General features: G+C 41.2%; 1 protein-coding gene and 1 long non-coding RNA gene across 2 annotated transcripts in view; one reads left to right on the top strand and one right to left on the bottom strand.

The window, feature by feature from the left end:
• Positions 1-9,553: 9,553 nt before the first annotated feature.
• The window catches only part of LOC109305002 (carbonic anhydrase 2-like), a 23,408-nt gene continuing 18,711 nt past the window's right edge, over positions 9,554-14,250 (bottom strand). Inside the window, exons 4-7 of the mRNA XM_019527875.1 lie at positions 13,478-13,570; positions 12,628-12,690; positions 11,503-11,658; positions 9,554-10,059 (exon numbers count right to left, since the gene is read on the bottom strand). Coding sequence (XP_019383420.1) covers positions 9,940-10,059; positions 11,503-11,658; positions 12,628-12,690; positions 13,478-13,570 — 432 coding nt within the window. The 3' untranslated portion in view covers positions 9,554-9,939. The remainder of the gene's footprint in view (positions 10,060-11,502; positions 11,659-12,627; positions 12,691-13,477; positions 13,571-14,250) is intronic.
• Positions 10,312-14,250, top strand: part of LOC109305004 — a 10,051-nt gene continuing 6,112 nt past the window's right edge. Inside the window, exons 1-2 of the long non-coding RNA XR_002099532.1 lie at positions 10,312-10,323; positions 11,225-11,229. This is a non-coding gene — a long non-coding RNA (uncharacterized LOC109305004). The remainder of the gene's footprint in view (positions 10,324-11,224; positions 11,230-14,250) is intronic.

Raw genomic sequence — 14,250 nt, 5'->3', positions numbered from 1 at the left:
AAGCCAACACCAATAACAAAATATTACATTTTGCTCACCTTCTGTATGGCTTATTAGTTTTGTATGACAATTGACATTGTGGTTTTCTTCACTACCTGTAGTCTAAGTAAAACAGTTACAAGATGACCGAGATAAATGCATTCAGTGGAGCATGATTGCATTTGAAAGCAGAACATGTGGTAGGACCAGGGACAAGTTTTTTAAAAAATAGACAAGCTAATAATACATCCTGTTTTGAGTGAGTCAAAGAAAATGGGAAGTGACAGACTAGGCTGTTGGAACTGAGGCTGACATTTATCATCCAGTTAGATATATTATTCTAAACAGGCAAGTTTTGTAGTCTACAAAATCATTAATGTACTATCTTATCTTGTGGTTTTTGCAATGTGGACGGTGCTTTACAAGAAAGGTAGTTATTTCATTATTTCTTATTGTATAGGATCTAGATGCCTTTCAGTTCTGACCCATCTTAACATCCCATTGTCTTGCTCTATGTTCCTTTTATAACTACTGGTAAAGATTTTCATAGTTTACTTTTACCCCAAAGAAACTTGGATAGTTACTTAACCCTTGTAAAATCCCCAGAGAAATAGAAATGAATATTTAAGCAGGAATGAGTTATCATACCTGTCTCTCTGGGAATTTTAGAGAACTGGGTAACTGTGTGGAAAGAAGGGCTAAAAAATAGAAAATAAGAGCGGGATCTTGCAGACATTTAAAAAGAAAGAGTCCCTGATCATTCCCAGTCCTACAGGACAAACTCTGGAGAGAGAATTTTCTATGGAGGCCTTCATGAAGTTCTGCCCTGATGGTTCTCTTGGGCCCAGCTGGCCTTAACCCCCTGGCCAGCTGTGGAGGGTCAGCAACTTCAGGTTAGGAATATCCTCATGGAGGTTTTGCCCCAGTTCCATGCTAATGATATGATACTCCTTGCTCATATAAAGTCTTTCAAGGAATCTCTGAAATGGGAGCAGCAAGAAATGTACCTCCTGTGGTCTTTATCTCAGCCTGCCCTTCCTCCTTGCAAACCCAGCCAGCCCCTGCTGCCTTTGCCAAAGTCAATACCTAATCATATGGAACTTCATGTGGTCTGCAGAAGGGGGAGTCAAAGGTGATCCATCTTTCACCACACCCTACACTGAAGTGGAGAGATCTATGTGCCAGGAGTACCTTCTATACGTGGACTGGGGGATCTTTGTCTGGGAAATCAGGGCTATTAACTTTTGTGAACAGTTACTTGCCTGCATATATGTTTGAATGATCAAGCCCTAATGTTGTATATTCCTTCCCCCACAGTGATGAATTATTCTCCAGAGACAGAGAATCCGGAGCTATGTTATGATATGCAGAAAGCAGAACACGATATTTTAAAAGGTACAGCGGGGGCATTTGTATTTATTCTGGGATTACAGCATCAGTTAGTTACATCTGTCGGCTTCAAAATTTGTGGAATGATGATTTTACTGAGTTTCTAAAGCCTTTTCAAATTTTTTTTTAAATATGCAGTTTGGCTATGATTTCATTCCCATTTCAACAGGACTTAATCGAGCATAATGGTTCCAAAGAGAGTAGGAGGAAATGACATATTTCATGCTCCTTCAAGTTGATCTGCAAAATGTTGTCCTTTTAAATCTGTTTCAGGACCACGCACTAGGCAAAATTAGTGTTTACATTTTGTTCCTTCAAGCTTCATTTTCCTTTTGTCTGCAAGGTGCTCTTCTCATTACTGTTATTGTCATATCCTTCCTCTAAGCATAATTGTGACTGGCCCTGAAAATACAAAAGAGATCTTCAGAAAGAAGGATATAGATGTCTTTCAGTTCTGACCCTTTGATTCTAGGCATATGTATTTTACCGACGGATTAAGTGATTAGATGGGATTTTACAAGTCATGGAGCGACACATAAGCCACATGATGGTGTTCATGAGCATTACCAAAGGCAAGGAACATTTGATGATGAGCCCTTTACATAGGCCAAATCCTTCCCCAAGTGATAAAACTGGGGTCAGTAGAAGCGCTAAGGAATCCAACCCCCAGCCTCAGCAGCAACAGAGGGGATGCCGCGGACCTGCCGAGACGGCACGATTCAGGGTTGCTGCTGCTTCTGCACTCTATGCAGGTTGCAACAGCTTCTGAGCCAGCTGTCCCTGTCCACATATGAAGCACTGCATGAGGATCACAGTGAGGTGTGGTAGGAGAGGAGCTCTTACAGAGCTGTGGTCTGGCCCGCACTCTGAAATGCTGTGGCTGAGCGTGGGTGGGAGCCATGGTGTTAACTGGTGCTGGACATGGTTTACAGGTCAGTATAGGCTGAGACAAACAGCGAACTGTATCATGTAATCGAAGTGATTTAAACCTTCCTCAGGCCAAGGTCAGTTCTCTTAGCTCACATTATGCAGAACATGGTTCTTCATGCATACAACAACATTCACACTCATCCTGAGGTAAGATTTCATAGTACAGGCCAGGCTAGGCCTAGGGCATGCAGGGGTTATGAGCTCCACTTTTACAGAAGAATCCTGCCATCCCATAGCATCTGAAGCCCTCCCCAGTCACTGAGAAGCAGAATATCACCCTGTGCATTTAGTCTACACCGTGGGCTGGGAGAAGGGGATATCCAGCACTGTGCCAGCAGCAGCATTGGGCAGAAGATACGAGGCACAGTCAGGTTCCCTTTGCTCCCCTCCAGCCTCAATTTGATCAAGGTATCTGCACCTTTTGAAAGCAACCTCCAGGGAAACAAAGCCTTGTGAAGCTGAGTTTTGCTGCCTTGGAGTTTGAAATAAAAGCATAGGTTCCTCCAGCAAAGCCAGCCTCTAGAGGAAAGAAGACACCCCCTGTAGTGGCACCCATCAGCGTTTCTGTAAAAAGTTAGGCCTTGATTCACTAACGGACTTAGATGCCTGAAGTTAGGTGCTATAAGGCATAACCTATAAACATATAACTCCTCCGATGGTATCCAGAACCCAGAGTTGCGTGCCTAGGCTCCCAATAAAATGTGCATGGTGGAGAGAGGTGCTCCAGAAGGGCTATCCATGTGCATTGAACAGGAAGCCACTAAGATCTGGCCAATAGGAGATGCTGAGTACTGGTCTGTCTGAGCTCCATCTCCAGATCTTTGGCACCTGGTCAGTCGGCATCCAGAGTCTGGAATCCTTTTCTAGAGTGAGTGTTTCTGCCTAACTGTGGAAGAACAGAGCAGGATCTGCTAGTGATGGTGGAGGAAATGTGAATCTATAGCTTAGTGGTTGAGGCACTTATCCATAGGGTAAGCCCCCAGGCTTACTGGCTCAATCGCTAGTGACTAAGTTATAAAAATGAAGAAGCAGCATTTTGTAGCATCCCCAGTTCTGTCAATGTGTTCATGGTGTACTCTGAGCAGGCCTATTGGATCAGCCCCCCTGAGGACTTAAACTCTGCTGAGTTTCTGGATTCCAATGGGGAGTATGTAAGAGCTCAACACAGCCTTGGCAGTGCTGGGTGTGCACAAAAGTAAAACTACTGGTGTCTAGGGCCCTGTTAGGCTGAACAGGAGGCACTGAGTCTTTTCAGGTGTGCTGTTGAATGGGACTATATGGATAACGATTTTGGATACCTACCTGCTTTTTTAGCTCAGGCCCTCAGTTAATAAAGTCCATGTATCAAATAGCAAAACTCTTGGACCTTGTAGGGTCAATCAGCCTCATGTTGTATTGCACTCAGTCTTACTCTGTGTAAGTCCCTTGCCTGGAAGCAGAGAAAGAGCTGCTGTCCTCCTCCATTTCTCCCAGTTCTGGACCTGGTGACTAGGGGGCATCCCAGGGCCAGGTGTTCTGGACTCACATCTCCTCACCGTGTTTTTTTCAAGGATAGTACTAGCATGAATTCCTAGAGGCGGTCTGTGTCCCATGACTAGTCTCTAGGCACCAGAACTCCACGTGAATCAGACCATACAAGCTAATGGATACTAGTGACATTATCCCATTCATTGAAACTCGTACTGAAGACAAAGCAACAAAATCATAGAATTAGCATCATTTTTGCCAACCACCTGCTCTGATCACTTCAGATATTAATTGAAGCCCTTCCCCATGTTTCTTGTCTGTTTAGATTAGAATTTTTCCAGGTCAGTAACTGTTCCTTGCTGGGTGCAGCCACATGTGTAATTACCCCAATGCAATAAACTCCAGCGCAGTTCATGCCAAAGTCAGCTGCTCCCAAGTGCAGCGTTACACGTGCGCCCAGGATTGCAGCCATTTGAGCTGGGGGCGGAGCAGCCCCAGGCTGGCAGGGTGTCTGGAGGCATCAGATGATACAGGGGCTGGCTGTGGCATGGCTGGCAGCATCCGATGATACAGGGGCTGGCTGTGGCATGAGAATGATGAAGTGCAGGGTTAGGTGGCAGGCACTCAGCAGCCCCTGCACTGTAGCACTCTTGTGCATTGTGTGGCAAAAATTACTCTGCCATAGGATACTACTTGTCGTGGACAGTACTATTTTTATGGTGGACTTAATTTCCTACACCCTAATACTGGTGCATATGTAGAAGATGACACTTTACTGCAGAGCTAATTAGCCACTGTAGCAAAGCGCATGTGTAGATGTACTTGATGTGTAACAGCAGGGGGTTAGACTCTGACCTCTGGAGGTCCCTTCCAGCCCTACTTATCTATGATTCTATGTGTTTGTACAGCGCCTAGCACAACAGGGCCCTAGTCTAGTTAAAGATGGGGTTTTCAAAAGCACCTAACTGATTGCAAAACACAAGTCTGACTTAAAAGAGGCTTGTGCTCTAAGCTTAGGTAAGTACTTTGGGAAATTTTCCACCCCCATGTGCTACAGTAAGACAATTAAATGGGAATTTGGGGTTGACAACTGTTCAGTAATGGTAGGCCAAAATATTGTAGCTCAGTCCTAAGTTGGATCACAGCTGATTCCCCTTGCTGCCATTTGCTGCTGCTGCATGGGCTTGGCAATCCAGGTGCAACCTCTCCATAGGTTGGAAGTTGCCAACCCCTGGTGTAGAGCAATCATGATTGCCATTCCAGCCCCCCCCTCAGCTTGGGATGTGATGGCATCATGATACCCTCTGACTGTTCTTATTGATGATTACGTTGCTAAACATTTCCCATTACTAATGGACTAAATATGACTCAAACACTTCATTGATGTTAGTCTATCACATAAACAACCTCTGGGGATCTTCTGTGATTGTGCAGATTGTTCTAGTTTGGAAGAGGAAGTTGTCCATGTAATGATGGGTGAATGGGGTCATGGTCTATGAAAAACTCTAGGAAGATGTTGGCTACATTTTTAGTCCCTACTTGTTTCAGTGACCTTAGATTTTAAAAAGCTGCTGCTTGCTGGTGGCTTTTCTTTGAAGTGACAGAAATTCCTGGCACTGGCATCTAGTGAGTGATAACTGCCTGTGATAAATTGTCCTAGCTTTGACGCTGTGTGGGGCACTAATAATCCAGTCTTACTGGGACTGTCTATGATTACATCCTACATACCCAGATCATTCTTGGACTAAGCCAATCCTTGGAAATATCAGAGGAGAAATCACAAAATGTTCCAGAACATGGAGCTGGCAGCTGGGTGTCAACAAGAGTGAACACCACAATGTGTTTTCTTTTCTTTCTTTTTATTAAGAAAGAAAGAAACCACAGTTGACAAGTGAGTGCCCATCTGTCTGCCTGTTTCTGACTATTTAAAAATAACAAGGTATCCAGCTGACCATGCCTTGCTCTGTCCCTTTTGTTATGAATGAGCATGTTATTTCTCTGTTATCAAAGTTGCAGTCTGGGTGGTAACAATACATAATTTCTGTACTACATAACGTGTCAACTTTTTTTGGTTCAGCCAGCAAAAATGTCTTGGGTTTGTTTTAGCTAATGGCTACTGGTCATGCCCTGGTCATGTTGTGATGTTGTATATATTGACGTTTCTTTATACTCTGCTTTGAAAAAATAATGAAGAATAATTCTGACCTAATAATAACAATGAAGGGGAACCAAGGTCATGAGCCCTCTTCTGTTCCGCTCATAGTCATCTTGAACAATCTTCCAATTGAGGAAACAGCCTGTGAATGTCAGGAAAGTCGCTTCCTTTTATCTCATTCAGTTAGTTTCAGCACATACCGCTTTCTTGAAACAGATGGATGTTGTGCAATATTTTAACTGAGTGATCACTTGTGGGGGAACTTGTACTTTGCTTTATGCTGGGTAAACTGTTTATGGTGGGGTATTTTTTGCTTGCTTTTATTATTTTTTGGTTCTCCCCACTTTCCCATGACTGAGACCAGGGAACAAACAACTGCAGCTACCAACCAGTGTCCTTGGGTAGATGGTAACCGTTCCATACATTTGCCAGGCCATTAATGCTATTCCCTCATTGCCAGGCTGCACACACAGCCCTCTTTGCATATTTGGTAAAGGCAAATAGACAGCCATGATGATGTACAAACCCCGAGTTATAAATAAGTGGTGAATGTTGGGTGACTTTGCTAACTGCTTATTAGCAGAAGGCAGGGCAGTGTGGCACCCTACAGAATAACTCATGTATTAGTATTTACAGAGCACATAATAATGCACTGTGTTATCCTGAGCAAATAGAAAGACACAGGGCTGCATTTTCAAAGCTATTTAGCTATTTCAATTGGGCACCTAAATAGCTCTAAATATTACCCCTAGTCCCTGTCCCAAAGGACTCTATCTAATTTTAGATGCAGTGCAATGAGTAGGAGTATCAAACAATAGTGAGGGTTACAGTAATGGCATTGTGCACTTACTCCATGTGAACTTGTGCACATCCTGATGACTCAATTACAGTTTTTAAATAAATCATTACATCGGACTCGCATCTCAGTCTCAGCATAGGATTATCCACCTTGAACAACAGAGGCTTCAGTCCTGATAAAAATATCAGCCATTGCATCAGCCATGCCTACCTCATTCAGACATGTAACGTTATTGACCTACCCCAGGGGCACATTCCACAGACAACATCTTGTTTTTTGTGCTTGAATTATAGCATCTTAGATTCCCTGTGTCCTCTTCATCTGTGTCACTCTGATTTCATATGTCCTGAATGCAGTGTGGGCTAATCTTCAAAAAGGTGCTATTATTATTTTGAATACAATTACTATTCTGTGCATGTGTGTGCGTGCATACACACACAGACACACACACTGCCTGACATTTTTAGCTCTGTCTGGGGAAACTGAGTTAATGAATAGATATCCTAAAACAATACTCATTGGAGCAGAAAATTTAACTCAAATTTCTTTTCTCCCAGCCAGTAGTCTATGGTGTCCTACCTGATCTTGCTCTGTTTTGCCCTATCTTAATTATTCATTACTTCAAGAGGTGGGATTGAGAGTTCCCTCTTGAACTCTAGCATGCCCTACTGTCTGGTAGAGGATTTGCATGGTAGATGGACATTCACATCCCCACAAGGTGGGACTAGACTTAGACCCAGTGGGAGGTGCCTTTGAGCCAGATCCAAATTGACTTTTAAGAACCTAATTTGGATGTTGCAAATTCCATTGGGTACTTAAAAGTTAGATACTCCAGTAAGTGGCAGTGTAACACCGAAGTCCTTTTAGGCACCTCTGGCTAAAGTTTCAAGTTCCATCTAAGGGCTCCTAGAGGTGCCCACGTCCAAACATGCCAGCCTTTTTGCCAGTCAGAGGGCAAGTGTCTCAGTCTGGGAGAGGTCACGATTATGACTCATGATCAAGAACAGGCACCTTCCTGCAGGCTAGTGTAAGGCTCCTACATCTCTAAGATAGGAAGGGCTTGAGCCCCACCCATCCTAAGTATTTCCTGGTAGCCTTAGTAGCTCACTATTCAGCTTTCTAGTTTTCATGGATCCCATTCTTAAGAGCCTAAGGGCTACAGATAACATTTGGATATGTAAGTGCAATTTTGTACTACCTTGTTAAAACAAGTGAAAAATTGTTAATACAAAAGGTGGGTCCCATCTCCTTGCTGTTTTTTTCTGACTCAGTCTTAAGGCTGAGATGATGGGGTGTTACAAGAGTATATTCAGTCATTGATTTTAGGTAGTTGAATTGGATGGAATAGATGCATAGGGTATGTATACATGTGCTCTGGCATTTTAATTAGACACCCGTAGCATCTCATGTATCCACTGCCCCGTGTTCCAAAATGGTGGTAGGGACACTTAACTAATGCGCATTCAATGAGCAATAGTTAAAGTGCTCCTGCTGCCATTTTGAAAGATGGGATGCTGGATACATGAGACGCTGGAGCGTTCTGATTAGAATGTTCCGGCAGATGCAATTAATCAAATCCACTCTGATGTGTTCTAATCGGAACACATCAAAGCACATGTATAGGTACCCATAAGGCACACTTCGGCACTGAAGTCCATTTAACTGCTGAAAATGTAAACTAGAATCTGGCCCTAAAAGTTACCATTGCAGCAGCTCAGTTCTATTTTGGAACAAGCCTCTATAAGGAATTTCAAAAGCTCCTAAGCATGTTAGATCAAGGATACAGCCCATAATTGAAGCTTCAGATCTGCTTTTCTTTGAACCTATTATACGGGTACCCATTACCACATGCTAGTGGTTTTCAAACTTCCTAAAGTCACAGAACACTTTCATATTACTTTTTCTGCCACAGAACCATTTCTCCTATCTTATAGGCTGATGGGGAGCCAGGCAACCAAGAACCACTGCCATAGATGCATACCTGTGGGCTTGGGAACTGAATTTTGGGCACCTAATTTTGAAAGTATTTTCATGCTAGATAGAGAGAACAAAAGGCAAAAAAGGTCTTGTGTTAATACACTGCAACTTGTATCACAGGTTCTCATCTGTGGCCAAGCTTGAAGTAACCCATTTAAAGTTTTCCCAGTATCTTGAATATAGTTTTGCTCAACCTTTTGTTAAGGAGAACACCATTACAAAACTATTTTGGCTGATTATCTGGGGGTGGTTGCTTAGGGCAATGTTATAACAAATTGCTTCCTTCTTTTCTCTATGAGCAGCACTGTTGGGAAACTACCCTCGTACCAAAAACTGATCCACATTCAATTTATGTTTTCTTGAACTCTGCCACAAAACCCATGGGACTGATCCTTCTGTGTTACAATCTAAATACCTGCTTATTAATTACTTCTTATTCATTTATTGTAAGTTTTACATATACTTTGATGCACAAAGTTCCTTGACATTTCTTTTAGATCGAAATAAGGGTCCAGAAACAAATATAATTATATATTTTTATTATAGAATTTATCTAAAATACAATCTTAATTTCTTTTTTAAATTAGAGCATATATTACCTTAATGAAAAGATATTTTGTATTACATCTATGATAAGAACTTTTACAGATGATACTCAATTTAAGATAGTTTACAATTTTAAAAAAATCCCAGCACATTAAAGACATACTTGTGGTTGATGATAGTATGGCTAAAAAATTAAAATATTAAAAAAATATGTATACTTCATCTGCTTAAAACCAAAGATATCTAACCTGTAATATTACCTTTGTTTTTCACTATGTCAATGCAATTTAAGCTATTTAATCATATCTAAAATGTTCAAGTTATTCTGTATTCCTGTGCTTTTGGAAAAGCTTCAAGTTATTGAGTACACTTAATTTTATGTACTACCACCTGTGAATGAGGTTATTTAAAATGGCTTATTTTGCTGTCAAAAGTACTACTGTAATCAAAATGTCAGTCACAGTAAATATCGAACTTCACACAAGGATGTTCCTCCCACCCTACGTATTATAAACCCTTTCCCTTGGTCTAGGGTCTTTCACATTTCATCAGCTAATATTTTAGATGCAGAGTGGAAGAAACAAAGGAGCTAGGAGATGAGACGTTGCCATTGCACAGATGGCAAAGGCTTGATTTTTGTGCTTAGCAGAAGGGCTCCTCACAAACGCAGCAATTTCTGTCAAGCTCAGCACTTTGCTTATTGGAATGAGGCTCTCACTCCTCTTCTCTTCAGAGGCTGGCATGGGCGCCAGTTGTCGACCATGTGGCATACGGGCTCATTCTCAGAACTGAAGCAAAGGCCACGGAGTTTGGATATCTGCGGGGAGGGGGAAGAAGATAGCACCAGCATTAGACTTCAGTTGCAGCCTTAGACCTCAAGAGACCTGTTTGCAATATACAGTATGGATCAGAGACTATCAGAATTTTTGGGAGTAGGGAGAAGGTGACCTAAAGCCAACTCTAATTTTTGCCTGCTTTAATAACCCTCTAGGGAATATTTTCTGAGTCAACAATTTAACTACAAGGCAACATACCCTTTCCTGCCCTCAGCATTCCCCTTTGCTATCAGAACCAGGAAAAGGTGACATAGGACCATCCAGAGACAATTTTCTAGGCATTTTGTAGCACAGAAGAGCACAGCATTCTCTTGGTTATTTAAAATTAGAACATTTTTGGCACTTCAGTGTTTAACTAAAACTGACCCAATCAGCAAGAATGAAAAAATCAATGAAGCTCTCCTGGCATGAGAGGCAAATCAGTCCCAACATCTGTAAGAAGGCACTGTAGGGACTGAAAGACTAGCATTTGATCCCAAAAAAATCAGGATCTGCAAGTGCCCTACTCTCCAAGGCACAATCTATTTAGAGAGCTAGCAGGGAGCTCTAGGAAAAAGATAATTCTGCCATAAAACTCCTGTGTTCCAAATGTACATTAGGACAGTTTTATCTACTGAAATACTGGCGGTAAAGCATGTGGGAAATCAGTAAGAAATCTTATTCTATTAAACATTTATTTGCCCATTATAAACAAGTCTACAGTTCATGTATCTGCTTATATAAACACCACATAGGAGAGTCTTCAGATGTAGACTCTCAGTTAATTCAGATCTAATGGTGAAACCCAGTATTCTAGTACAGCACATGGATTTCTCATATGGACAATCATTCATATGCAGTATACGATTTCATCACACATGAAAAAAGCATTATTCAATGCAAGTAAAAGTATGTCATGTCATGCAGATTTCTTTAGGGAGGTGATCCACAGACAAAAGAAACTTCAGCTGACTAAAGAAATCCAGAATTGTGTGTCCTACAGTTGGTGCAGCAGCTATTGATAACATGGATTTAAACTGTTGAAGGGTAAGGCAAAAGCCCTTTAGATGTGGCTTATATTTGTGGCACTTAGATCCTATTTATAGCTTCCAGCCTAAACACATGCAGACCTGAAGGAGGAATTCTGCATGTATACAGTTTCATTAGAGAAGGTTGAACAGAACCTAAGCCTAGAGACTCAACCTGACAGTGCCTTATCTTTCCCACTCTCCTCAAGCTCCACAATACAAGAGGGTTTTTTCCTTCCTTTTTCTTTAAATAAAATACAGATTTCTGGAAGCCAGGAGCTTTCTACATGCCAAGCTATAGGAGATCAATTTGGCTCCTGTTCCTAGCAAAGTCCACTTCTGCATATGCAGATACACAATAAGGAAAGCAATAATATGTGGATATAAAATATTCCTCTTTAACCCCCAAAGATATACCTGTTCTGGGCTGACATAAATAGGCTCTCTCAAAACATGCCAAATAACACATTCAAGTAGAGGGGGAGTGGTCAGTGAGCCTGGGTATGTCCAGAAATCCAGGGATGCAGGAAGCAGTCCTGTGGGATCATAGTCTGTGAAGGCAGCTCGTTTGCCCTATAACAGAAAAAGCAACCTGTTAATCCAATATGAGGTGAAGTCAGCTTGTACATACTTTGTTTGCAGAAGGAGAGTCTAAGGTGGTTCCGTATTTGGAGGGAGAGGGTCAGACACGCACATATGGCAAACATGTGCACACACACATATCAATCCTGCACAGTGCCCAGCCTATTTAAATTTAAAAGTTTCCAAGCCTATTTAAGTTGAAAAGTGCTCAGAACATCGCAGGTCCAAACTCTGGTCTGTGCTTCAAATGTCACTGTCAGTGCCCCTTCCCTTTAATATGTTCCTTGATTGTATTGTTCTTGTGGAAAGGATCAAACAGAACTACATGTTCTGATGGCTAAGGAGATCTAGCACATATGAAAATGGTGGGTCTAGTTCAGCATCAATGGATGTCAGTAGCAAAGCAAGCATTAACCTCAGTGGAATCTGGATTGTTGACCTGGATGTGACAAAAAGGTAGGAGCAAAATGTCCCCTTCTCTGTTTTTCTTTCCTCAAATGTCCATCACCTTAGAATTTGGACAGCTAACTTTGCAATAAATAGCAAAAAATCATAGTAGGCTATATTTTAACTACCTACTTCATAAAAATACAGTCATAAGATTTACATCGTATATAAATGTGACAGTATTCTGACTACAGACTCAACCACAGCTGAAAACCAGGACAACACAATCATATAAATAAATCAATATTCACAGTTCCCCTCTCCAAGTGTTGTTGTGTGATACCATAAAGCCACACTACCCATTATTATATCCTAATCTAAAAAAAAACCCAAACTATTTGAGCCCTCCTTAAAGTAGGGAATACAAATGCATCAATGCAGCTGACATGGAGCAACACCACCTGAGTACACAAGCAAAACGAACAGAAATCAAAATAGCTATTTTGCATGTCAGGTGAAGGACATAAGAAATGGTTGTGATTGCTGTCATTTAGCACATGGTTCATTAACTACCTTGGTTCGAATGGCATCCAGCACATCAACCACCCTCTGTATTTCAGGTTTGGCATTTCCCACCTGCAATGCAAGACAAATGAAGCACAAGTGAGTATGTGTGTGTGTGTGACAATTCAGGCTGAGCTGACTAACAACTAAAGAAACATTTTATATTACACCACCACCACACCACTGGAATGGCTCACAATGTTGCACAAACATGATTGTAAACTGGCCTTATGACAAATTTAAGAGTTTGCCAGTTGGCACAAATGGGCTGTGTTTATCTGTGGAAGTCATCAATAATGGGAATAGAACTGTGTTAAGATATGATGGCTTTATCTTTGGACCTGTGCCTTTGGTTTCTCATAAATTCATATTCAGACTCTTAATTAAGTCAAGCTAATGCCAGTAGGGCACAGTAGGGCAAAAGATTCTGCATACCGAGCAATGGTCTGCATGCAAATTTTGTGCTAGCGTAACCATGTTAGTGTGAAATGTGATTCTACTGAGATGGTTATACTAATACCACACCTAGCATGGATGCAAGTGTATCAGTATTGCAGGTGGTTTATACCAGTATAGCTTGTTGTTCTTCCTGTATGGAAGGAAAGATGGGAGAATAAGCACTTTTATACCAAATATAACTTTGTCCACACTTGCAGAAATTGTACTTTTTAAAATCTATACTGGTATTATGAAAATGCTATGAATTGTGTGTTGCTAAGCCATTCAGTCAGGCAGGGACCATCTTTTTGTTGCATGTTTGTGCAGGCTAGGACAGAAAGCTCTTAATCCATTATCAGGGACCCTACTAACTACTGCAATACAAATAACACATTACCATAATAATAACGGTTTAACTAACCTTAAGTAAAATGCCCAGCACAGTCAAGCCATCAGGATGTTTCACAGCCTCACTAGATGTACCATATCTTGTGTTCCAGTGAACCAGGTGAAGCTAAAAGCAGGGGGACAAAAAAAGCATTTGTGAAGAGTGCATTCTAACAGACAGAGCATCTCAACTAATAATTTACAAAATAAGGAACCAGGAAGGTCATTAATTAAACATTAACAACAGATGGTGTTTTACAGCTCAGACTTTAAAAGTTCTCCATGCAACTAAGAATTTGCTGAATCATTCATCTGCTTTACATATTATGTAGTAACCTTTATTCAAATAGATATTGATAAGTTGTTACTCATTCTCTCTCCCAGGTGAATTTTTAAGTGCAAACTGTGAGCTACGTCTTGCTTACTCTGATCAAATTCACATGGTTTTTATAGGGAGTTGTGCCTAAACAAAGACTGCAGGATTTCACTTGTTTTAAATTTGGTATTCCACTTTTTCCAGAGGACACAGGTAACAAGCTCAACCCCCAAATCTGAGGAAATCATATCTGTTACACAAAGGATTAGTTTGGCCTATAATCTAGGGAATGTTAAAAAAAAAAAATCAAAGAAAGATAGTGAGCTTAATGTATAACTGAAGCACTGAGAGTAGCCCAGTTCCACAGTCTAGGTAAACACACATTAAACGGGTTACAGGGAGAAATTAAACCCTGCAGGACATCACAAATGAGCTAGCAGTATGATTTTTTTCATTCAAAATTTCAAGAGAGCAATGCAACTTGCCTTAGT

This window comes from Gavialis gangeticus, unplaced genomic scaffold (assembly GCF_001723915.1).
Source record: "Gavialis gangeticus isolate Ggan-Ray unplaced genomic scaffold, GavGan_comp1, whole genome shotgun sequence".
Taxonomy (NCBI): domain Eukaryota; kingdom Metazoa; phylum Chordata; order Crocodylia; family Gavialidae; genus Gavialis; species Gavialis gangeticus.
This window is presented reverse-complemented; position numbering and strand designations above follow the sequence as displayed.